At 41.5% G+C, this 25776-nt stretch overlaps 1 protein-coding gene across 1 annotated transcript in view; it reads right to left on the reverse strand.

Annotated features, from left to right (window-relative positions):
• Positions 1 to 7288: 7288 nt before the first annotated feature.
• Positions 7289 to 25776, reverse strand: part of ZSWIM6 (zinc finger SWIM-type containing 6) — a 208785-nt gene continuing 190297 nt past the window's right edge. The window contains exons 8-14 of the mRNA XM_069556467.1: positions 23017 to 23163; positions 21704 to 21964; positions 17803 to 17938; positions 14210 to 14367; positions 13456 to 13619; positions 11672 to 11753; positions 7289 to 10012 (exon numbers count right to left, since the gene is read on the reverse strand). Of these exons, the coding sequence (XP_069412568.1) occupies positions 9150 to 10012; positions 11672 to 11753; positions 13456 to 13619; positions 14210 to 14367; positions 17803 to 17938; positions 21704 to 21964; positions 23017 to 23163 (1811 nt within the window). The 3' untranslated portion in view covers positions 7289 to 9149. The remainder of the gene's footprint in view (positions 10013 to 11671; positions 11754 to 13455; positions 13620 to 14209; positions 14368 to 17802; positions 17939 to 21703; positions 21965 to 23016; positions 23164 to 25776) is intronic.

Genomic DNA, 25776 nt, shown 5'->3' on the forward strand with positions numbered 1-25776 from the left:
GTGTAACTTCTGTGCATCCATTCTCCTTCTGAGTTCTTTAAACATCTTTATTATCATTACTGTGAGCTCTTTCTTCGGTAGATTGCCTATCTTCATTTAGTTCTTCTTCTGGAAGAAGAACTTTTTTTTGGCGGGGTGGGGGGGGAGGTTCCATTTTCTGGAGCATATTCCTCTGCCATCTCCTTTGTCTAAGTTGCCATTTCTATTTTTATGTATGTGGTAGGTTAGTTTTGTTTTTTGACCTTGGAGAACTGACCCTCTGTAGGAGGCGTCCTGTGTGTCTCAACAGTGTATTCTCCTCTCATCACCCAAGCTATACGCTGTAGGGGTTCCCCCTGAGTTCTGGCTGGGTCCTTCCGTTGCAGTGGGCTGACTCTGTGGATGGGTGCTCTGGTAGATTGATTGGCCCCTAGTCCAGTAGGTTACCAGGCCCTGCCTTGTGCAGACGCTGCCGGCTGCTCTCTAGTGGGGTCTGGTCATAAGGTGGCTGGTCGTGGACTCCTAGGGGACCCTGGATCTAGTGCTGGCTCACTGGTGGGTGGAGCCAGGTTCCTGAAGATCTGGGCCTGTTGCCCACACTCTGGGCTGTGAAGCCAGATCCTGGCTGGATACTCACAGGCAGAGCTGACTCGTGGAATCGTGGCTGCAGGGCCCAGGGATCCAGAGCTTGTTGCAGATTGTCCAGATGAGGGGGCTGGGGAGAGTGGTGGTTTCTGACACACTTTGGATGTTGGGTATGGGACCTGGGGTATCCCAAAGTTTGCATTTTCCTCCTAGTTGTTTGGAGCTGGGGCCCAGCTGGGCCCAGGGTAGGGTCTGGCCTGCATTGTTGGGTCATAGTTTTCTTGCTTCTGGTGTCTGCTCCCTGGTGAGTGAGGCTTGTGCAGTTCTTCTGGTGGGAGGGTCCGGTTTCCATCCACTGTTGTGGGGGCGGGGAACGGGAGCTGGGTCTTGGCCCTCTGGTGGGCAAAGCTGCACCTAGCAGTGGCAGTGGGTTCTCTAGGCAGCTGATGGATGGGGCTGTGGCCCTTCTCGGTTAATGGTTTGGCTTGAGACATCCCCACACTGACACTTACAAGCTGGGTGGGGCTGGGCCTTGGTGCCAAAGAGCCAAGATGGCAACCCTGGTGTTCACATGGTTAAATGCTGCCCAGTGTGTGCAGCCCCAGTGTCTGTGTCCCCCAGGTGAGCCACAGTCATCCGCACGTCTGCAGGAGACTCTCCAAGACCAACAGGTTGGTCGGACCCAGGATCCTATCAAATTACTGCCTTTGCCCTGAGTCCCCATGTGCATGAGACTTTGTGTGTGCCCTTTAAGAGTGAAGTCTGCATTGCCCCAGTCCTGTGGAGCTCCTACAATTAATAAGCTCTGCTGGCCTTCAAAGCCAAGTGCTCTGGAGGTTCCTTTTCCCTGTTCTGGACCCCTTGGCTGGAGAGTGTGATGTAGGGCTCAGAACTCTCACTCCTGTGGGAGAAGCTCTGCAGGATACCTAGCTTCTGGTGTGTGGGTATCCCACCCCAGGAGGGCATGGGATTTGAGTATATATCGCAAGTCTGCCCCTCCTACCCGTCTTGCTGTGGTTCCATTTTTGTGTTTTCAGTTGTAGAAGATCTGGTCACTATCATTACTGCAGTGATGGTGCTGATAACCAACACTGTGTAATAGGACCAAAGTGTCCTTGCACTGTGTGAGTATGCACATCACACTATTCTAAAATGCAAGCAGTCTTCAAACCGTCCTGAAATATATTTCATCTTTTCTTACATTTTGTATTACTTAAAGGATCACATGTATAAGGCAGCAACCCTTTAAAAACCATCCAAGGAGGAAAAACTAAATTCTTAAGTATATACTTATGTTGGAATGTCCCACGTGCTTTAAATTAGGATTTATCAGTAGAGCTGGAGGTGTGTCCTAATTGTTCACACAGTTTGAAATTAGGCAGTTTGTTTTGAAAAGCAAATTTGTTTTCTTCTTCATATGTTTCCCTGCGTACAATAGGAAGCTGTTTCGAGTTTGGCTCTGATGTGAAGAGAAGAGGAACGAGGCCCTTTTCTATTTAGAACTGGGTTCTCTGCATGGGAGCAATTCATATCATACCATATCACACTGAGTCACAAAATCTACAAACACAAAACATGCTTCAAGTTTTACAGCTCATGCGGACATTTAAGAAGTAACATTTTTCACTGTTCTTTCAACTTTTCTGTATGTTTGAGAATTTCAGAATAAAAAGTTGGGGGGAAAAAAAAAGAAAAAGAAAAATAAAAGTAGGGAGGAATAGGGACCATAAATCCCTTATCTGACTTTTAAGCAACTCAAGATTCTCTAAAATGTTGGAAGCATCATATTCGTACCAAGAACAGCACAGGGCAGGAGCAAGTCAAAATGTTCGTAAGGCAGTCATACTCATAGGCTGCCCATCAGTGGGCTATCATGGTTCCTAACGTGCTTAGTCGCTCAGTCATGTCTGACTCTCTGTGACCCCATGAACTGCAGCCCGCCAGGTTCCTCTGTCCATGGGATTCTCCGGACCAGAATACTGGACTGGAATGGGTTGCCATGCCTTTCTCCAGGGAATCTTCCTGACCCAGGGATAGAACCCAGGTCTCCCTCATTGCAGGCAGATTCTTTACCATCTGAGCCACCAGGGAAGCCCAGTTCCTAACATAGAAGACACCAAAGTTAATGCTTACAGAGTTGAAAATAAATGTCCCTTCTGTGGAATCCCACACCCCAGTAAACAGGACCCCCTCCTTGGCCACATCTGTGCCTTTGAGCTTCTCCATTATGTCAGGGGCTGTGCCCTGAGGGGGTCCTCCTCGGGATTTTCCAGACTGTAACTAAGAGAAGACAGTCCTCCTCTGATGGAGAGCTGTGAGTTGTGAGAACCAGATGCCTGTGTCCTAGCTGTGATGAAAGTATTTTAAGAGCATGAAGTCAATATAGAGAACAAAAATAAGACACACTCAAAGGACTGAGGGCTAAAGAAAAGCCACCAGTTAGAGACCAGGAAGATAAGAAAGGCCAGGCAAAGGCCTGAGTCACAGTTACAATCAGGGAGATGAGCACTGTTAGTTAGGACTCTCTGTTTGGGGTCAAATTATCTTCATTTACTCCCCAGTCTTTCTAGTGAACTAACTCCTACTTGAAAGCTCCGCTTAGATGTCTTGAGTTCTGAGAAGCATCTTGAATTTAATGTGTTCAAAACTATACTCCTGGTGGTCCTCTCAAAAACTTGGCATATTCTCCATTTCAGTTACTGGCAACTTCTTTCCAATTACTCAAGTTCAAACATTTGAAGTCATTTTTGCTGCCTCTCTTTCTCACACGCCATATCGGCTATCAAGTGATGGCCGATCCCTGCCAGATATGGAGCCTCTAACCACTTGTCACTGTGTCCACTGATGCCATAGGGCCCAGGCTCCATTGTTTCTTGCCTGGATTTACTCGAGTAAGCCTCCTGGTTGGTCTCCTTGCTTCCCTCTTGCCCTCCTAACTACATGGCATCTCATCTCACAAGTCATAAGATTCCTCTACTTTGGATCCTTCAGAGTAAAAATCTTCATGACGCCCTGTAAGTTCTCATACCAATAAAAATGTAAAAAAAAAAAGTTCTTATTCAATCTAACTTAGTCTTTAGCCTTATCTCCTCTCTCTGCCCACCTCACAGTCTCCCAACCCCATTCTGCCTTAGCCAAGGTCCCTTTTCTTTGCTGATCTCAGACAAGGCAAGCATGCCCCACACTTCCACCTCGGGGACTGGCACTTGCTGTTCCTTCTGCCTCAAACATACATCTGTCAGACATTAGCATGGTCAGCTCCCTCCCTCACTTCCTTCAGGTACGTCTCTACATGCTTCACCTCACTGGAATCTCCTCTGATCACTCTACCTAAAGTACCCCTTCCTCTGCTTTTCCTTATAATACATATCACTAACTCATTATTTATGTCTTCCTTCAACTTAGAATATATGCTCCACAAGAATGGACATATTTTGGTCCATGACTTGTCTTAGCACCTGGAACCAAGCCTATCACATGGCAGGTACACGAAAGAGGCTTTCTGAGTGAACCATTCAGATTCCTTCTGATACATTTCATATTTCAGTCTCTTACCCCTGCTAGCTTGAATCCATCCTCATAGTGGTGTATAACAGTTCATCTTAAATTTTACCTCACTCTTATTTCCTTCACTAAGATGTATCAGATTACGATAGTTTTTTTCCTGGATCTTCCCATCTTGTCACTGACCATTCATTAAGTCCTGAAATAGCTGTCATTTACCAATTTTTTTTCCAGCAATTTGGAAAAAGCTCAGTTCTCCTTTGCTACTATATTGAAAAAATATTGTGACTACAAAAATAATTTTTTATCCAACTTAGTATTTGGAAGTCATGAAACATTTATTTCCCCCTGAAACTGTAGCCTCTGTTCTTAAATGAAAGCAGGAATTGAGAGCAGTGAAATGCAGAATTCTACAGCTCAGACTTCAATTAGGAACACATTCTGCCACCTTTAAATTATCTAAGCTTGTCACTTCTTCCATTTTTCCTTCCTGCTATTCAAGTTTTAACAACACTAAAATTTTTTAAGTTTTTTTTCCAGCACTGGTCCATTGGAAGGTAGGAAAACACATACATATCACATCAAGTTTGTCTGCTGGACCACAGTCCTCATCAAGGAATTGAACTCGTGGCGGTTCAAGAATGTTGGCCAAGTCACCTTTACTACAAGTCACCTTTATTCTTCCTATGATGCCACTCTCGACTTTATAATTAGAGTCCACTTTATTATGAAATGTCCCAGTGTTTTAATAGACACATGAATTTACATTGACCCTTAGGCAAAATCAACTTTCAAAAAACTAAGAATAAACTTACAAAAAAGAACCAATCCTCATACCACTTTATAGTTTATATTTTTATTCCTACTTAGCACTAATGTGATTTTAATGTCGTCATGGGCTTATCTAACTTCCACCTATTGACTTCTTCACATTTAAGACTGGATGTCAAAGAGAAACTTAAAATATTTTAAGGGATTGAATAATTGAATAATTGTAGCTTTAAAAAGCATATCTGTCAGTATAACTTCTGGGTATATATCCACAAGAATTGAAAGCAGAGTATCAATGGAATATGTGTACATCTGCATTCACAGCAACACTATTCACAACAGCCTACGGGTGGGAGCAACACAAATGTCCACTGACAGACAAATAAACAAACTGTGGTATACATATACAACGGAAGAAAGTCCTCTCATATACTACAATATGCATGAACCTTGAGGACACCATACTAAGTGAAATAAATAGCCAGTCACAAGAGGTCAAGTACTATAATAATCCCACTTATGTCTCTAAGGCAATCAAATTCATAGAAGTGGAAAGCAGAATGGTAGTTACCAGTCGAGGGAAAACTGTTGTTCAGTGGGTATTGAGTGGAGTTGCGGGGTGGAAAGCTGTTGCTCAGTGGGTATTGAGTGGAGTTGGGGGGTGGGAAAGCCGTTGCTCAGTGGGTATTGAGTGGAGTTGGGGGGTGGGAAAGCCGTTGCTCAGTGGGTACTGAGTGGAGTTGGGGGGTGGGAAAGCCGTTGTTCAGTGGGTACTGAGTGGAGTTGGGGGTGGGAAAGCCGTTGTTCAGTGGGTACTGAGTGGAGTTGGGGGGTGGGAAAGCCGTTGTTCAGTGGGTACTGAGTGGAGTTGCGGGTGGGAAAGCCGTTGCTCAGTGGGTATTGAGTGGAGTTGGGGGGGGTGGGAAAGCCGTTGCTCAGTGGGTACTAAGTGGAGTTGGGGGGTGGGAAAGCCGTTGCTCAGTGGGTATTGAGTGGAGTTGGGGGGTGGGAAAGCCGTTGCTCAGTGGGTATTGAGTGGAGTTGGGGGGTGGGAAAGCCGTTGCTCAGTGGGTACTGAGTGGAGTTGGGGGGTGGGAAAGCCGTTGTTCAGTGGGTACTGAGTGGAGTTGGGGGTGGGAAAGCCGTTGTTCAGTGGGTACTGAGTGGAGTTGGGGGGTGGGAAAGCCGTTGTTCAGTGGGTACTGAGTGGAGTTGCGGGTGGGAAAGCCGTTGCTCAGTGGGTATTGAGTGGAGTTGGGGGGGGTGGGAAAGCCGTTGCTCAGTGGGTACTAAGTGGAGTTGGGGGGTGGGAAAGCCGTTGCTCAGTGGGTATTGAGTGGAGTTGGGGGGTGGGAAAGCCGTTGTTCAGTGGGTACTGAGTGGAGTTGCGGGGTGGGAAAGCCGTTGTTCAGTGGGTACTGAGTGGAGTTGGGGGGTGGGAAAGCCGTTGTTCAGTGGGTACTGAGTGGAGTTGGGGGGTGGGAAAGCCATTGTTCAGTGGGTACTGAGCGGAGTTGGGGGGTGGGAAAGCCGTTGTTCAGTGGGTACTGAGCGGAGTTGGGGGGGTGGGAAAGCCGTTGCTCAGTGGGTATTGAGTGGAGTTGGGGGGGTGGGAAAGCCGTTGCTCAGTGGGTATTGAGTGGAGTTGGGGGGTGGGAAAGCCGTTGTTCAGTGGGTACTGAGTGGAGTTGGGGGGTGGGAAAGCCGTTGTTCAGTGGGTACTGAGTGGAGTTGGGGGGTGGGAAAGCCGTTGTTCAGTGGGTACTGAGTGGAGTTGGGGGGGTGGGAAAGCCGTTGCTCAGTGGGTATTGAGTGGAGTTGGGGGGTGGGAAAGCTGTTGTTCAGTGGGTATTGAGTTTAGTTGTGTAAGATGGGAAAGTTCTGATCTTAAGTTTCAAACAAAGTAAATGTACTCAACACTACTGAACTGTACACTTAAAAATGGTTAAGGAGGTACATTTTATGATGCAGTTTTACCACATACACACACAAAATGCATTTGCATCATTTTACATATGAGTTTTTGATGGAGATGGGGTGGGGCAGATGTTTATAATGTATATGTAATACATAACCTTTATATTGTAATTTCCTTTAAACCACACGTGCAAAAAAACCTCTCACAACTTAGCATTTATTAAATATATTAAGTACTGAGCATCTTAAATAATAGTTTATTAGGGAGAAATGCCGAGTGTACAGACTGAAGAAAACTGACTAGTCTGTCTCTTTGTGATTATCTCATTTATGTCTGTCTTTTCCACTAAGCAGAAAGTAAGCTCCAGTGTCTAGCTTAATTCATCATTGTATCTCCAGGGCCTAGAAAACAGTATACAAATAATTATTCAATGAGCGAATATGGTATTAAACACTTGGAGATGTGGTAACACCCAGGTTCATAATCACGAAATTCAAGCATAATTAGAGATATACCATAAAGGAGGCAGAATCAACTTTCAAAAAACTAATTTTAATCAAAACAAAAATTGTTGATCATTAACAAGTTTATAAAACAGTGATTTAGTTACATAAATAAATTGATATCAGTGTATCAAATCTTAATTACTTTCAACTTCATGAGCATGTTTACATGGGTGATGAAGTACAACCTTTTTTTTTCTTTTTACCTATTATAATAAATAAAATGGAGCGCATGAAATAGTTCCTCTAAACAAAAATACCTACAAACATACCTCTAGCATGTTCTCTAATGAAGGGAACAAGAGACACTGGACAACTTTTGCACCAAAACATAAAAATTGCTTTAAAAAGCACAAGGTTACAGAACCATCAGCTAAAGTAAAGACACTATACTGTAACCAAAGTTGGTATTTAATAATATAATGAACAGTTTGGTAGTTAGATCTCCAGTTTGGTTATTTTAAAGCATTAAGACAAGGCAAGATAGAAGGCTGCTTTTGTTTTGAGTAATTCTAGAGAAAATAAAATATATTTAAAAAAAAGAAAGAAAACTGAAAAGTAGAACAGTCATACCTACACAACTTTCTGTCCTGCACAAAGTCAAAATACCTATGCAGAATAGATATATAATATATATAATGTTATTTGTGCACAAAGGTTAGCTTATTATTAGCTCACTGCAAAGGCGTAATGTATCATATGTCAATTGTTTTGGAAAACATTTTGCGTTTTGTGTCAAAAGGATATTTCTTTTAAGTTTCCTAGGCTAGGAGGCACGAACCCCAGTTCCGGCATACTGTATATTCTTAATGCTAAGGCTTGCTGCTCTGGCTGTGTATTTTGTTGTCCCTCTTTATTCTAGTGCCTGTTACGAGCATGTGTGGTGTAGTGGTTGTTGGTGGTGGTGTGTGTGTGTCTTCTGTGTGTCTACATATATATATGTATACATAAGTTGTATAAATATATATACATATATAATTTCTCCCAATAGATCTCAGTCCAACCATGCAATCCAAAAGGTGGCTCTGCATAGATGCCCAGTATGAAGTTCACCGCCTGAGCCAACCCTGAAGCAAGGCGCACTTTTAGTCCTTCTGATAGCTTTTCTCTCAGTTTTTTTTTGTTGTTGTTTTTGTTTAAAACCAAGCTACTGCAGCTTCAAGTATTTTGCATTACATAGAATATTTTTTATAAATTAGTTAATGTTATATTTTCAATATTCAGACATATACTATAATATATATACAGTACAATAAATGCTCTCATTCTTTTTTTAATTTTTTTTTTTTGATAAATCCCTGAGAATGTATGTTGACAGTCGCTAAGTTTCCACATGCACAAGCATCGTGTGCCATGCTTCTGGACGAACAGCACTGCAAAGCCACGTGGGTCAGCCTTTTAACTATTAATATTTCGTTTTGTTGGTTTGTTTAAATATGCTGCAAATGTAAAGATGAGTTACAAAGGAGTAAAGCTGAATCCATTCGAGGTACTTATCACAGGATGGAGGTGTTTTGTTTGGTTTTTAAAGCCATTTCAATTATTTTTTTTTTTTGAGGCTGTGAACGTATACAGAAAACAGGAGAGCTATGTGGACTTTTGCCACTTGACAACATATACTCAGTGTAAACCAAACCTTTTTAACCTCTCTCTCATACAAAAAAAAAAGGAAGAGTTAAAAAAAAATAAAACGAAAGAAAAAGGGAAAAAAATTAAAAACACACAAACTTTCACAACATGACAATTTAGTCTGCAAACGCAATATAACTATACACATATAATACCGGTGTGGCTCTGTTCTTTAAGTTAAAAAGGGTACAAAGGCAGGCTCAAGTAAAAACAAACCATCCCTCCCAATCCCACCCCCACCCTCATTCATACAAGTTCTATCAACCAAACCTCTCCCGAACCAACATCATCAGTTTCTTTTTGCCTTTGTAGATTTGCTTCAGGTTGTCGATAAACTGTGTAAACTGAATGTGTCCATCATGCGCCATTAAGAAGGTCTCTCGGGCCTTGCTGAGGAACTCTATGAACTCACTATAGTGCCGAGGACTGATGTGTGTGAGCCGTGAGTGTGTCGTGTTGATGTAGGCCCCAATCGTGGCATCTAAGAGTTGCCTCAAGGGGGCTTTGTCCAGTGACATGAGCTTACCAGAGTTCCTCCTCCCGTGAAGTCCCACCACGCCAGGGGTGGTCAGAGTGCACCTGCGCAGAATGTCTGACAGTACCGTTGCACACTTGACACTCTTGACCACCAGAGGTATTATAGCTGCGAGCTCGTTTTTACCAAGGGAGTGGCTGAGCGCACAGGCCCACAAAACGTCGTTAATGGCAGGGTGCGTGTCCTGATTGTAGCTCAGGTTGAGATGGGTCATGGCCAGGGTGGCCAGCTTGTAGGCCCTCATGGGGTACCCGCGGTGCTCCATGTACCGTGCTATTGTGAAGAGCTGGGTGTAGCTCATGCCGGTCGTAGCAGCGTCAAGAACGATTTGGTACGCCGTCTCAAAAGCTATGTGATCCTTTTCACACAGGGTCAGCGCGGAGAGGGCACAGTTCTGAGGGTCCTTCATGGCACACTGCAGCGCGAGTGTCCGGGCGCTGCTGGCCAGCTTTTCCTGCTGGTGGCAGTCCAGGTGGAGGCGGACGATGGTGCTGTTGGACATCACAGTGGTGGCAACAATACTTGTGGCTTCGGTGGGAGTAAAGAGTGTAAACCAGCTCTGCATGATGCTGTCCAGGGCATAAACACCTGCCAAGAACACAGAGAAGCCCCATTACTGACTGGCTGCCCGGGGGTCTCGCCTTACTTCCACTCTTTAATCAATGCTTACACTGTTAACTATCACAGAACATGAGCCCGGCCAGAAAATCCTGTAAGGTAATGTGCCTGGGAGCAACCTTTCAGAACAAGGTTATGGTAGATTGTTATTCAGTGAAATGCCTAAGGAACATGAACTTCCTGTAATAAAGAACGAATCCTCTCGGTAGCTGGTATTTGCGCTGTGCTGCTGCTTGCTTGCCATTTCAGACAATGGCTTTTTGCTAATGAGTTCCAGGTCACTGGGGCCTCCTGTCAGTTACCCACTACAGACTGTGAGTCAGAGAAAGTACAACTCTCACCAGAATAGGGAGTCTTTATGTGATATGTGTGTGTGTGCCCAAGTTTAAAGTATACATAGTACAAAACGATTAAACACACAAAGAAGCAAGGAAATGTGACCTGTAATCAGAGAGAAAAAAGTCAACAGAAGCAGACATACAGATGACTCAAATGTTTGAAATGGATGACAAGGTTTAACCGTCATTCTAAGTACACAGATCAATGTGCCTCAGCTGTAGGAAAATCCTACATGTGAGCCATTTAAAAAGCAGGCACTAAATCTAAGAGGAATTAGGCCTCTGTCTTGGTGCAGGGTAGGGTAGTGGTGTGGTAGTTTTTGAACCGGTATTATCTTTGTATTGATGTACTAAAGCATCACGTTGATAATATAACTTTTATATTGAGACCAATTTCCTGCTTTCCAAGATAACATACCATTATAGATTAACAAAAGAAAAACAACAAGGAAAATGCTTTTACGGTATCTGCTGTGTCAGTCTTTAGATACACACTGAGGTGGCAGCGTATTCTCAGCAAGAGGTATATATCCTTTTCTGATGCAAACGGGAAGAAATGGTGGCTGTTTAACCAACACTCATTTTAAACAGCCACTATTTGGTTTCTGTTGGCATTCTCACCAGGAATGTCTGGGCTTTTTAGTTCCAACTCACTGCTGCAGAGAGGAGCTAGTTGGCTGAAGGGTTTCACAAACTGCACCTATATGTGCAGCCCAGATCTTCTTGTGGCTACTAAAAATTCTCATACATCTGAACGCGCACCTAAACCACACCCAGTGGTCACTTCTCTGCTGGGTACCTTGAGAAATGCCCTCAGATAATGAAGGAAAAACTCAGAGCAATGAGATAACTTTATATCATTTTCATTAAAGTGCTGGGAACCCCTAACCCAGAGTCTGAAGGTATTTTCAAAGATGGTTTCTCTCCTACCAAAGTTTCATATTCATTCCACTTCTGGAATATGAAAACTGTAAGTCTGATTATCACAAGAAGCTACTAAAGGCACCTTAAGTGTGACAGAACAACTGAATAAACAGGGTTTACTCCCTGGCCTATTCCATTTTAGGTAAGACACTGGAGCCCCACAGACGTGACATGAGCAGTGCAAGGGGGTATAACCGGAGGTGGAAGGGAGGGTGGGGGGAAGGGAGGCCCTGTAGGTTGCTGGAAGGGGCAGGAGCCTTGGAGACGCCAAAGTGAAAGAGTGAAACTGTTCCTGTATGTATCTGGAGATGACAAGTTGAACCTGACCACAAGGCACCTGGGGAAGCTCCCTCCTGATTCTACCTACCCACTTCAGTAGCACACGTTACCAGCCACCTCACCATCTCCCGTCGCCGCCAATTTAAGGTTGACAGTGTCATTCGCATAACCTATAAAGACAGGATAACAGAATGCTTTGGAAGGTAATACCAAGTCAATGAAAAAGAAAACAGTTCACCCCAAGGTATAAATTATTAATACTAGGCACACTCCCTACTACCAGGAGGATGGAGAGCCTTATTTGGAGCAAAGCTCTGCAAGTGAACTTGGATTTGTCTACGGCTTCCCTCGCTGGTCTTGTCCCAGCCTAGGAGGCAGGAGGTTTGTGTTCTACTCCTGGTGGGCCGACTGGCTAGATGTGGCATCCTGAGCAAGCCACTCAATCAACCACTTTTCTCGTCTGCAAAACTCAAAGGCTGGACTGGCACATTAAACATGGCCCATGTGCTCTTCTCCTCCCCATCTTTAACATTCCCTGCTTCTGAATCTCTGAGCCACCTCATGAATCAATTCTGACTGAGAACCTTCCATTTTTTAAAAAAATAATTGTTTTAGTTATTTCTTCAACCTCTGGTTGTTTCTTCCTGGTGATTAAGAAGATAAGCACAAGTCTATAGAAGGAAATCACCTTTGGCATCATTAGCAATCTAATTTTGTTTTTTACTTTCTAACAGATTCCTAAATAAAATCAACCATATCTTTCTGCTTCCCTCATTTTTTAAGATTCAGAACCTCTAGGAACATAATACTCTCTTGGAAAGGTCTATGGGATTGCTTCCTGGGTCCCAGGAAGAATGAAGCAGGGAGCAAGCTCCTAGTAATCTGCCAGAATTCCAAATAGCCAGAAAGCTCATGTTAAAGGCTCTTTCTGCATCATATCTCTGAGGCAAATAACAAAAATAAGCCAAACAGTATGAAGTTATTTTTAAAAAGAAACTTCTAAAATGTCACCATATAGCTTTAAGTATAATTTCCCATGCCCTCTACTTGTAGAGTACTATATATATGGCAAGGGCATTCTCCTGTAATCTAATTCTTTAACCTTATTAATCACTGAAAGGAGAAGCCATAACTAGAAAACTGTATGAATCATCTAACCAGGGCATTCTAATCCCCATACTTTAGAAAATCAGAAAGTGGCAATTTCTTTGACTGCTTTTTTATGGAGGGAAAAACACAAATGTTAACAGGGATTCCCTGAGAAAAGTAGAAACATAAACTTTCCAGTTCCTGATTTATACAGTAATCTTTTCAGATACTCTAAGGAAGCAACATCTACTTAAATAACTAATTCAAAGTGTCCTTGATAATATGTCTAAGCCTGCTTGCTGAAGCTGAAACCAGACCCAATCCCTCTTCCTTTACCTAATTTTCTCAGGGTTATAAAAAGGAGACGAACTGTCCATCTGTTATGAAAATGAAAAAACATCAATAAATATCCATACTTCCTCTAAAAATAGAACCCTAACAACTGACTCTTTATGACACACGAGAGCTTAAGTCATGTACAGGAATAACTCTTCTTCATTCATTAAAGGAGAAACAGTGAGGTTAAGGCTCTAATATAGAAGATGCTTTTTTTGTTGAAAGACACCAACAGGGCTTCTAAACTGCACAGTCCTACACATGCAGCTGCAGTGTGGCTCAGCTGGGAATGACTATGTGAAGCGCAGCGCTCTCCTGAGGTCTAGCAGACCTGTGCCCCAGAGAGTCATGGGCCTGCACTGAAACATCCAAACAAGCAGACACGGTCTGAGGATGATGCTTTTATTAGCAGCCCTTGTCACCCCAGGAAAAACCACAGTCACGCACCTGCAGGCCCAGCTCCAGAGACACTTTCAAAAGAGTGATGTCTGGCAAACTGTCCATGAGAGTTGCTATTTTAAATGCATCCTGGGCAAGCTTGAAGATGTGGGATGAGGAGTGAATGTTTTTCTGGATGGATTCTAACACTGTTTCCAGCCTCCGAACATCACCTGCAGTGAACAGGGGGAAACGGAATCAAGGCAGAGCAAAACAAACAAAAAAAACCATACACACACACCCAAAGGGAGTTTAAAAAGGAACAAGACACAAAGCACAACTTAATTTACACGTAATGTTCACAGATGGCCCAACTAAGTGTCTCAAGGTTACTGCAATATCTGCGCATTCCACCTTGAAAAAAGGATACACTGAGACACACCCTCAGTGACTAAAGGCAAGTGTGAATCAGAACCAGTAAGAGAGAGCAAATTGGTCTCTCAGGTTCCTACTGATGTATTTCTGGTAATATTTCAGGGAGAAAAAAGTGGAACCCGACTTTTTAATCTGCTTCTGGAGCTCACCCACCATTTACATGCCATAGTGACTAAACCTGAACTCTGCGAGGACCAAGTTTAACGATGCAGTTAAATGAGGAAAATGTTGGCTCAAATGAGTAGCACCTGTTTTGTTTCCTAAGCTAACATCTAAAGAAAAGAATCCTTTACAACATAAGCTCCACCACTGAGAATGTGATGGAAAACATGACCCTTAAAGAGGCAAATTCACAAAATAATCACAAGACCTCAGGATGACCCAGTACCTTTGGCTGCAGTTAGCATAGTGGACGCCAGCTCACACTGCTGGGATTCTATGTGGCTTAGAGTGAACCAGCGAGGGTATCGGTTGGGAACAACTGATGCAATGTGGTGTGGGCGGGTGAGGTCTCCCGTTGGAGCAGTAGATTCCAATACTAGCAACCTGTAATGATAAGGCAGGCAGCGCTCAGTTACCACCCTGGCCACAGGGACTGGCCGGAAGCCAGAGGAGAGAGGACACGCTGGGAGAGACTGCTCAGGTCCTTGGTGAGGGGAGAGCTGGTACAGCTATGCTCTGCTGTCTGGATGCTAAAGTTACCTCATTAATGGCTCACTATCTAAACCTAAGGGTTTCCTTTCTTTAGCATCATTCAGAAAATGGCAATATTCAAGGAAATGAAGATATGTAACAATAGAGAGCTTTAAAACACAAGTCTTAGTGTTTACCTACTGTAAAATTTCTGAACCTTATAATTCACTGAAAAATAAAAATCAAAAGAAACTGATAGTGAAGTGGATATTTAAGACTGAGATGATAAAGAGTTAGGGATCGCTGTATAGCTGAGACGAATAAGTCTAACTTCCTAAAATGAGAGGGAAAGCAAAACAAAAATGACTTCCTATCCATATATTCATCCTTTGTGCAGAATTAGTTCCTTATACTTCAGAAATTTGTAGTTAGAAAATGTTATATCAATCACATTACAGATGATGAGTGCAAATGACCTGACTATTTGTCCCTTGACAGTCTTACAAACTCAGCACCATTTCTTATTTTAATCAATCTGTCTTTAAGAATGTTGACTTATAAAGAACAACTACTGAAACAAAGCACATGCTTAGTGGTCTTGTCCAAATACAAGCACCAACGAGATTAGCAGAGTAGCTGCAACCGCAATAGTTTTTTTTTTACAGCCATCAAAAATACTGACCTTCACTCAAGTACGCCAGTGTCAGGGACTGTGGAATAAGAGCTGGGGGCCAGGAGGGGTCTGTGGGCTTGAGTGTGACGCTGGGCTTGGGGCCTCGCCCAACAGCAGTTACTGCTCTGACAGGTCAAATGCCTCCCTCCCTTTTCCTTTTATGTAGGGACATAGAGATTAGACGGTGGCAATTTAGTAGTGAGAATTTTGGTGGGGTTGCTAGTTAGCCTTTTAAAAATCCGGAGTATCCTTATATTCACAGACAGATCTTTCCAGAGTTGCCGTAGAGGAAACTAGTCAACATTCCTGGAAAGATGGGAAAATGATTGCGAAAGCACTTTTCTTCAGGACTTCCCCTCTCTTTCTAGAAAGACTAAGAAGCAAGTAAGCCACAGGTCTCTTTTCCTTCCTGTTCCCCTGGCTATTCCCAGAGGCTGGAAACAGTATCAGAATCCATCCAGAAGAACATTCACTCCTAGCATACTGCTGCTAAGTCACTTCAGTCGTGTCCGACTCTGTGCGACCCCAGAGATGGCAGCCCACCAGGCTCCCCCGTCCCTGGGATTCTCCAGGCAAGAACACTGGAGTGGGTTGCCATTTCCTTCTCCAATGTATGAAAGTGAAGTCGCTCAGTCGTGCCCGACTCTTAGCGACCCCATGGACTGCGGCCCACCAGGCTCCTCCATCCATGGGATTTTCCAGGCAAGAGTGCTGGAGTGGGGTACCATTGCCTTCTCTGGCCTAGCATACTAGAGATGCTCTAATAGTTCACACCACCTCCCTCCCACAGCAGCCCTTTGGCTGAGGGCATGTGGCAGGTGGAAAAGAAGTGGTAACAATTCCCCTGTGCCCTGCTAAAATTCCCCATGAACATTCTGCCTTGGCAGCCACCGAGGGCAGACATAGATGAGTTTCTGAGTGTTAGAAAAGTAAGCCTCTTCCCTCCTGATAGATACCTTCACATAAGCCAGAAGCACAGAGAAACCTTACGCTATTTTACCCTTAAACTTAACAGGCTTTGAGGCAATAGCATCTGGTGGCATCACAACATTAGCATCCTTCCCTTTGCACAGGAGCACAAATCTTAGTACAGAGCAGAGCACCTGTCTTCATCTGTCAGCTTCCAAAAATAGGAATAGGAACGTACTTATAAAATTGTGCTCTAAAATACAAACCAAGTGGTATAAAGTAATTTGGTGGTGGACTTTTGCTTATGTTAGTTATTTTTTTATATATTTAAAAAATAGACAAGAGAACTTTTAAGGTTTTTCTGATATGTTAATGAGATTTCATGTTGCCAAGAAAGCATGTCAAATTAAAAGACGTTAGCCTCCATACACGATGGCACCCCACTCCAGTACTCCTGCCTGGAGACTCCCATGGACGGAGGAGCCTGGTGGGCTGCAGTCCATGGGGTCGCGAAGACTTGGACACGACTGAGCGACTTCACTTTATCTTTTCACTTTCATGCATTGGAGAAGGAAATGGCAACCCACTCCAGTGTTCTTGCCCGGAGAATCCCAGGGATAGGGGAGCCTGGTGGGCTGCCATCCATGGGGTCGCACAGAGTCGGACACGACTGGAGCGACGCAGCAGCAGCCGCCTCCATTCACAATGACACACAGGGACAATAAACACATACATGACTATACACTCTATTGCTGCATAAAAAAGAGGACTCCTGTGATTTTTAAGTTATACAGGAAAGGCACTGTTTTTGAATCCACTACCCTGGCTAAAAAGTTTCTGTGGAATCAAACTATTTTCCAACATCTCAAGTTGGAGGTGTGTCTTTAGGTGGCAATAACAGGGTCTGATCTGCACTTTAACAAATGCGTTGATTAAAAAAAAAAAAAAGACAAAAGGAAAAGCTCACGTTTTAAGAAAGTAGATTATTTCTTTCAGATCCTTAAAGTTTAAAAGACTATATATAAGATTGAAAAATGCAATCTTGAATGCATTAAAAAATATTCAGCTAGCACAAATTCATGATGAAAATAATTACTTTGTGAACTGACTTTATAAAGGAGGAGAAAACAGAAAAGTCAGCAGCAGAGGACAACGTGTTCTAATTATTATTACTGAAAAAGGGACTGAGGGTGATGGGAACAGAGCCGAGGCAGGCAAATCCTGGGCGACCCCTGAACTGGGATGCCGTCCATGCCAGACAGAGCTCCCACCTTCTCTCTTTCTCCAGTTGAGTGCAAAGGTGTTTTCGTGCCAAGATGGCTCTCCTGCACTACTGACGGGAATGTATAACTGCAGCAGGTGTGAAGGGCTTCCTCAATTATTATATTCAGCCAAGTGTATGTATTATTTACCACTGTTTCAAAAATCTAATTTTTTCAAAATAATGAGTTATTTAGGAAGGTTGCTGCCTTGTGACGAAACCCAACCTCAAGTTGTTCTCTAGTCTCAAACTCTAGCTTCAAGACTAAGTAGGATAAAGCCACATGAACGTGAGTGTGACGGCCGACAAAAATACCCTCTTTCCCTTACTTTAAAACAAAAGCCAAACGAGGCGACAAACTACCACCGCCACAACTCAAGAAGCACGAATAGCTTCTTCAGATTCCTGCTGCCTACAAGAAACATGGATGAGCAAGAAGTTAGCTAACAGCCATCTTTCCTGGTGGGGATTTGGATCACCTCTGCCCACGGGGCGGAATACGTACCGCATTGCTCTCAGTGCAATTTTGTATGCCAGTTCAGCATCATGAGGTAGGAGAGAGGTGAAGAGATACTTGGCAAATGTGTGCATTGGAACACTCTCCCGATGGATTATTTCGCCTAAACCACTATATGGGCCGGCTGTAGGAAGAGAGCATATACACGTTACATTCTTAAACAAGGAACTAAGACTTCTTGTAAAGTATACATTTCTTACGTAAAGTTATAAACAGTGTTAATCTAGTGAAGAATGTAATCTAAGTGACGTGACTGAAATGAATACAATTCTTAAGTCAGAAATGATGCTACAGGGTAGAGTATACGACACCAAATTCACTTTAGGAACAGCTGCCTGCAGCACAGCTGAAAGGAGAATCACACAACTAGGGGGCGGAGCTTGTTCACATGACAATTGCTTCGAGAAATAAGGAAGCAGGAAACCTCACTGAACTTAAGACAGGCCCTCTCTCAATGTGTGAGATCTAAGCATCCAGATTTTCAAATACACAGATGACTCTACAGCTTCACTTTGGAACCTGCTCCAGACTCAGCTGTAGGGGCACAGATAAGCCAGGTTTCCAGAAAAGAGTGCTCTGCTTCAGGGTGAGGGATGGAGATTCTGAACCACAAATTCCAGTACAAAGACCTTTAAGTATTGCTGCTTTTAATATGGAGAAATAGATGTTAATTCTAAGAAAGTGATTAATAATAAAAAATAGAATACTACTCACCGTAAGCCAAAGAAAAAAGTAACTGAGTCTGCCACCATTTGGGCTTCAAAAGATCGATTTCAAAAGCAAACTTATATTGAAGCTATCAAAATTCATTTCTCAGAAGTTATGACAGGCATCGTGGCAGAGCTGACTTCCCCTTTGTGCTCTCTAAATGCTTGCTACCTTACGAAGGGCAATACCAACTTTTAAAACAAATTTTGAAAGGAAACCACAGTGGTTAGTTCAACTACTTTCCGCTTAGGTACTGTGAGGTCTAGTTACTGTAAAGTGTTTTGTAAATTAGTTTCCATGTCACCTTTGGGTAACATTGGTTTCATGACTCTAGAATTATGAACCATCACGTTACTGCTCAAAGGACATAATACACTTGATTTCCATGAGAAAACTAAGTCTGGTGAAGGGTTTAGAATGCAAGAAATGCAGTTCAGAGGAAACAGTGAGAGGAGTTACTGAACTGGGCACTCCGGTAAGAGCATGATATATTTTAGATCATTTTAAAAACTAACAGAAGTTGTTTTTAAATGTCATTGTTTCATTCTTTGGTTAGCAGTTTTGAACTGTTCCTTATTTAAGTACTTTAAAAGTTATGTAAACCACTTTTTACCAAGACAAACTAAAGATATTTAAAAATGTTTTAGTGATCTGATATTAGTAAAAAGTTGATATAGCATTACAGTTTTTATCTTTAGTTCATATGAGGCCAAATTATTTGTTACTATTATAGACTGAAGGCTTGCCCTCCTCTCAAATTCCTGTGTTAAAGCCCTAACTCCCAACGTGAGTGTATTTGAAGATAGGGCCTTTATGGAAGGTCACAGGGGCCCTGACCTGGTCCAGCAGAATTAGTGTCCCGTAAGAAGAGACAGAGTGAATGCCGTCTCTTCCTTGTGAGAACTCACAGAGAAGGCAGCCCTGCGCAAGCAGGAGGAGGGCCCTCACCAGAAACTGAATTAGCGAGCGCCTCGACCTTGGACTTCTCGGCCTCCAAAACGGTGAGAAATAAACTGCTGTTGCTTAAGCATCTAACTTGTAGTATTTTTTTATGGCAGCTTGAGCAGAGTAAGACATGAACTCTACTTTATTAAGGACTAATTATAGCAAACATCTATTTTTCTTCTTTATCTCTCCCCCATTTCCTTTCAGCATTTCCCTTAAGCCATCAAGTTCCCTTTCTGTACTATGCAGGGAAAGCCAGGATGCATAATCAATATAACAGCACTTCCCAACAAGCAAAACATTGAGTCAGGTATCACAGAATTATTTGTCAATGAATAATCAGTGTAATCCCTGAGCTCCAGGGTACTGAAAAATGAAAAACTAAAATTCGGAAGTTAAGTCTCCCAGAAGTGTTTTTCCAGTATGCCCACAGTATGTCCAGAAGTGACTAACACTCAGCAACAATACAGGGCCACTGCTTCCTCTTTTTCAGATACTTAAGTCCGCTAACTAACCTGCCCCTGAAATTCAAAGAGCATCAGTGCATCAAGAGCTTGGTGCCCAGTGCAGCTGATTCTGTCTTGGAGCACTTATCTTTTGGAGTTTATAGAAATGGCCCCTTGGCTTCCCCTTGGACTTCTTCCTGTCCTGCACCACCCACTCTTTGTGGGCTGAGCAAGGCTGGGAAAGGAGAGGAGGCTGGGATAAGTCATCAGCACTCCTTATCGGGCATAGTTCTAATTAAAATGTTTAACCAGAAAGTATGGACTAATCAAAGAGTAAAAGTTTAAAAATATTCATAAGTAATGAACATGAAGACATATAGGTAAGTAAGTGATGAACAGGTATCAGACACTATCAACTTTGAAAAGCACACATCCTCTTCTATTCCTTCAGGATAATGAAAATCAAAAGGCAGTTAACCAAGAGTTACTAAGAGCCAGCATAAAAAAACCTGCATTTCTAAAACATATAAATGTACAGTGCATTTAATGAAAAAAATTTTTTTCAACTAGATCTTTAGCTTTGGACATATAAGAGAGGTTTTGAAATGCTATTTTCTCTAAATCCCTTCCCTAAGTATAGTCATTCCAAATATAAGACAAATAAACCATATTCTATGAGCTTATCAATCACAGAGAATCTCACAAAAACAACACACATGTACTTGAGAGATGGAAGCAATTAAAAAATTCTGACATCTCCCACATCTGTGTAAAAGATTGCTAATGCTAAGTTGCCTCAGTCTTGTCTGACTCTGTGTGACCCCACTGATTGTAGCCCACCAGGCTGCTCTGTCCATGGGATTCACCAGATAAGAATACTGGAGTGGGTTGCCATTTCCTTCTCCAGTGAAAGAGTAGGCTGCCACATTAAGTATACTTATTGTTGACAAGGAAAAAACATTTTAAAAAATATCAGTTAAAATTTGGGGATTTGTCTGTTTGGCTCAGATGGTAAAGAATCTGTTTGCAGTGCAGGAGCTGGGGTTCAATCCCTGGGTCAGGAAGATCCCAGAAGAAAGGAATGGCTACCCATTCCAGTATTCTTGCCTGGAGAATTCCATAGACAGAGGAGCCTGGCAGGCTACAGTCCATGGGGTCACAGAAAGATGGACATGACTGAGCAACTAATATTTTCACTTTTCTCTTGACCTTACAGAAAGAAGAAAACTTGACTTTGCCTTAGAGATTCTATGAAACTTTTACCTTGATGAATCTACACCTAATGAATTTTCTGGAATAATTAGCACAGTGAAAATTCACTGCTAGAGTTGTTGGTCCTTTATCAGCACGTGCAAATGTCAGGTTCAAAATCCAGAAGTCATGTAACAGCCAATAATTTGGAGGAATGCCAACCAATTTCCATTTTCTTACTTAATATATCAAAGGAATATGGCTACCAGCAATAATTCACTAAATATCAAATTTACATTTATCTCAAGAACAACAGTTTAAATAAAAACAGTCCTTTTCAAAGTTTGTGACATTCAAATAGGGATCATTTCTAGCACGCTCACTGCTTACATGACCACCTAACAAATAATAAACATCTAAACATCTGTACGTTTTTATTAAGTGATACTACTTTTTGGAGAATGAGCATGCCTGTGACACTCTGCGACCATACAATCAGGATAACTACTGTATTAAATGTACTCAAACAGTATTCCCAACAGAAGAGAGCAGAGTGCCTAAATAAAATGCGCTAAACAAGTGGAGAAGTTATCAGTTACCTTCTAATAGGAAGACTGCTTGCTTGCGAAAAATTTTCACCAGTGTGTCATCCAATTCAATCTCCTGAAGCTTGGAGATGAGCTGTTCCTCATTGCGGCAAACCTTCTCCTGGGTGTACAGCCCATCAGGCATGACCCGCTGCTGTCCCAGCCCTATTAGGGCTACTTCCACAGCCAGCGTTAGATAGGACTCCCCTTCTTCCAGGAATTTGTGTGCAGGTAGATGCTGGTATTCCAGAGACTTGCACTGTCCCATACTCTCTGTCACAGAAGAAATCAGAGTTCAGAAACTACTTTTGCAGATGCTCTGACGGGCACAATCTATTAATATTTTACCTAGAACTCTTAAACGAATTATTGACTTAGCTCCAAGAAAGCTGGAAAACCATGTTAAAGTATACAGTTCTCCAATATCTTTTAAAAAAATGACCATCAATTGACTAAATGTGTATGTTCTGGGGGAAAGCATAGTACAAATATTTTTCTCTCATTAAAAAGGAATCACCAAAGAAAACCATAAATCGAAGAAGAGATACTAAGAATACTTAACAGTAAACAAATTTTTAATTAACCAAGAGTAAAATTACATGACTGTAATAGTTACCAATTTTTTAAAACCTAGAATTGAAAATTTTTCATACTTTCACCATAATGATGTAATTTATAATAAAAACAGTAGAGAATACAACATATATGCAACTCAATTTCATGGTCCTTTTTGTTATCAGAGTCATCAGCTGTCAAAAGAGAACGATTCTTTGATCATTGTCTTACCACTGTTACGGTGCTTCTATTCAGATGTTCTCAACAAACTTCAACTGTCAAACTCCCAAGGAAAGTAGACTCAGAGCCATACCCTCACCCTCCTGATAAGAGTCTGGGTCACCAAAACCCACGAGGGCAACCACCACAGGCTAGATAATTAACTCTCCAAGCTAATCCAGTCATGGCGGCAGCAAAGGTACCAACCTTCTTCCCTGCCATATGATATATCCTTATTCTATATCTCTATGCTGGAAAACAGAAACGCAGATAAACTCTTAGATATACAATCACTGATTAGAAGGGAATACGTATTTTTAGGTTCTTGATACATGCTGCCAGCTGTCAACTCCAGGACTTTTCCCAGTTTGAGAAGCCTGCCTAGAAAGTGGGAGTCCCATTTCTGCTGACTGCTAGTCCTGTGAACTACATGGATTCATAAAAGAAACAGTGAAGAACAACGGCCAGCGGCGAATGCCATCCAGGGTTTGGGGGGGAAGCACATGAGGCAAACGTCAATGTTTTCATTGATTTTTATGTTTTATTTTTACCTGTAAAATCTGGGAACACAGGGAAGCTTTCGGCGTCAGTGTGGCAGGCTTCCATTAGGCTGCTGAAAAGTGTGCCCACGGGATCCAGGGGGTGTCCAACCCAGCCCTCCAGATTGGTTATTGAGGTTATGCTTTTATGGGGTAGCTCTGTGTAAGAAAAGAGAATTGAGATAAGAAGAGAAGTAGAGGAAAGAAACGCTTTACCATTTAATAGCAGCATCCTCACAATTAATGCTACATTCAGTTCAAAATTCCTCTTTAATTAAAAAACAAGGTTTCGTAAAACCCCAACTTGTGAGCTATTTTAAGTTCTAAAGGGTCATCTGTGAATCAATATAAATGGTGTTAACTGCCCAGGAAAACTCTCAAACATCTATTTAATTCATGTCCAGAGTACTAGGTTGACATTATTGTTTACACTATTAAATTACAATGTATGAGGAAAAATGAATTCCAACTTTTCACCTGAGAAGCTAAGGACAACTCTCCTCACCTCCTAGGAGTGGCTTTAAAGAGAACTAAGAATTCCCCCTGGAATTATCATTGGCTAACTAACTACAACTTTATTAAGAAGATATTCTTCTTACTGAGTCATCTACAATAGAGTCTAAAGAGCAGCTATACTCTGGGTCAGACTTGAACTCCCCTATCACCTTACAAGAATCTTCCTTATCATGGATATGTAAGCCATTTAAGAGAGAAACTTTTCCACAAAGGGGAACTACAACAGAAGGTAACATAATTTGGATGGAATGTATCCTTTTCATTTTCTTCAGGGAATGTTAGAACTTTAAAATTCTCAAGTTAGAGTGCTGAGAAAAGAGCTGCAAATACTTTAGGATATACTCCATTACTGTAAACAATGCAGTACTTTACATGTAAGTGTTTACTAAAATAATAAATAGTAGTAGTTCGTTCTTGAAGCAAAGTACAATAAAAACTACATATAATATAAAATAAACAAGAAAAATATTGGCTTGTAAATAGCTACAGAGCTAGTCCACCAAGTTCAATACTCCTTTATTAGTCTTCGGTTTTGGACTACCAACTATTAGTACATAAAAATAAAGCATGGCCTGGCACAATGTATTACAATTTATGGAAACTTGAGCACTAGATTCCTTGGAAGGGACTTTCCCTTCAGTTTCTGTCACTGATTTTTAATATACACAACCAGGATGAAAACAGAAACATGAGTATTACTCTTAGCAACAAGCTGGTCTGTCTGTCTGTCTCTCCATATGTGTGTATGTGTATTATACTTACTGTGGCAATCATTTAAAAACATATATAAATATGGAATCATGTTGTATACCTGAAACCAATGTTGTATGTCAATTATATCAATTTTTTTAAAAGTTGACATATGCCAAGTATTATTGAAAATGTACAAAATATTTTATTTACTAATCTTGGCCCCATAAGAAAGAACTGCTACAGCAATTTGGAATTGTAACAGTACAAAAACACTTATTATCTGAATATGGGCAAACAAAAATAAAGTAGGGAAAGATATATAGATATGTAGTACTAGTAAAGAATAGTCTGAATTTAAAATTTTCATGATGTCAAGGATAAAAGAGAAACGAATCTGAGACCTCAAAGGCAGCTATTAATACCTTAACGTGTGTTTCAACTTAATCTACATGAACTAACATTTTTACATTTTGTATTTCTTAGATATTGTAACATTTAAATTAAATTCATTTAAAAAATTTTTTAGTAAAGAGCAATAAAGTAAAGTTTCAAAACTCCAAGAGCAAGCTGTCCTGTTGCAGTATAAAAAATACTTTGTTCTCTCTTAGCCTATTTTTATCCTTTTTACTTTTTACTTTTCAGAAGTAAACGCCTCTTGGCCATATATTGTATGTGTTTAGGTGAAGGGAGAGACTTCAGAAAAATTTTGCAAAGGGCCAAACAACATATTCTGCAAATATATCTGGTAGCCAATGATGATAAGAACATGACGAACCAGACAAAGCAATGACTTTCAGGGATATGACATTCCGGTCCTATCTGAGCTCCCCCTTTTTTGGCTCATGTGGTAACTTTGGAACTTTCTTTCATCAAAAAATGACTGTTAGTTAACATTTTTAATACTTTTAATATAAAGGATATAAAATATTACAACAGTCTAATCTCCAGCCCACTTCAACTTTTGATAATTTTCAGCTATACGCTAGATATGTGTATAATTGCCCAAGGAATAAAAAAAAAATATAAGCCCCCCCAAAAAAATCACAACTAAAACTACTTCTCTCTGAGTAAGATATAAAATTCCAGAGTGAAAAGAAAACAATCATACCAAAGAAAAATTAAAAAGATCTACATGTACAGAAGAAAAAGAAGCACATGGATTAATCAGAGAAAGCATTGTATTTCTTTCTTCTGATCAGGGCCTTATGCATGTACTATAACTCTGTTGCAATTATTATTACTAAGTAATGCTTATTTAAAATTTAAAAGATTAATAAACTGAGACAAAGAGGAGTTAAATATGTTCTGTCAGTTGACAGCTCATCAAAGGTTATTTACAGAATCTAAAAAATCCAAGAGTTCTATTTGGTCACTTTAAATACACATCATGTCCTGATGTACAAGTTATTACAATTAAAATGTTTTACAGTGCTTCTATATTATGTGAGGAAATAACTAGTTTAATCTTTCAACTCCAGGAGACAAGTTCTCAACTGGCCCCAGTCCACAGATAAGGTCAAGTCAATGCCTAAAGTCTCCAGCCGGGACCTCTTGCCAGGATTC

This window comes from Ovis canadensis, chromosome 16 (genome assembly GCF_042477335.2).
Source record: "Ovis canadensis isolate MfBH-ARS-UI-01 breed Bighorn chromosome 16, ARS-UI_OviCan_v2, whole genome shotgun sequence".
NCBI lineage: Eukaryota > Metazoa > Chordata > Mammalia > Artiodactyla > Bovidae > Ovis > Ovis canadensis.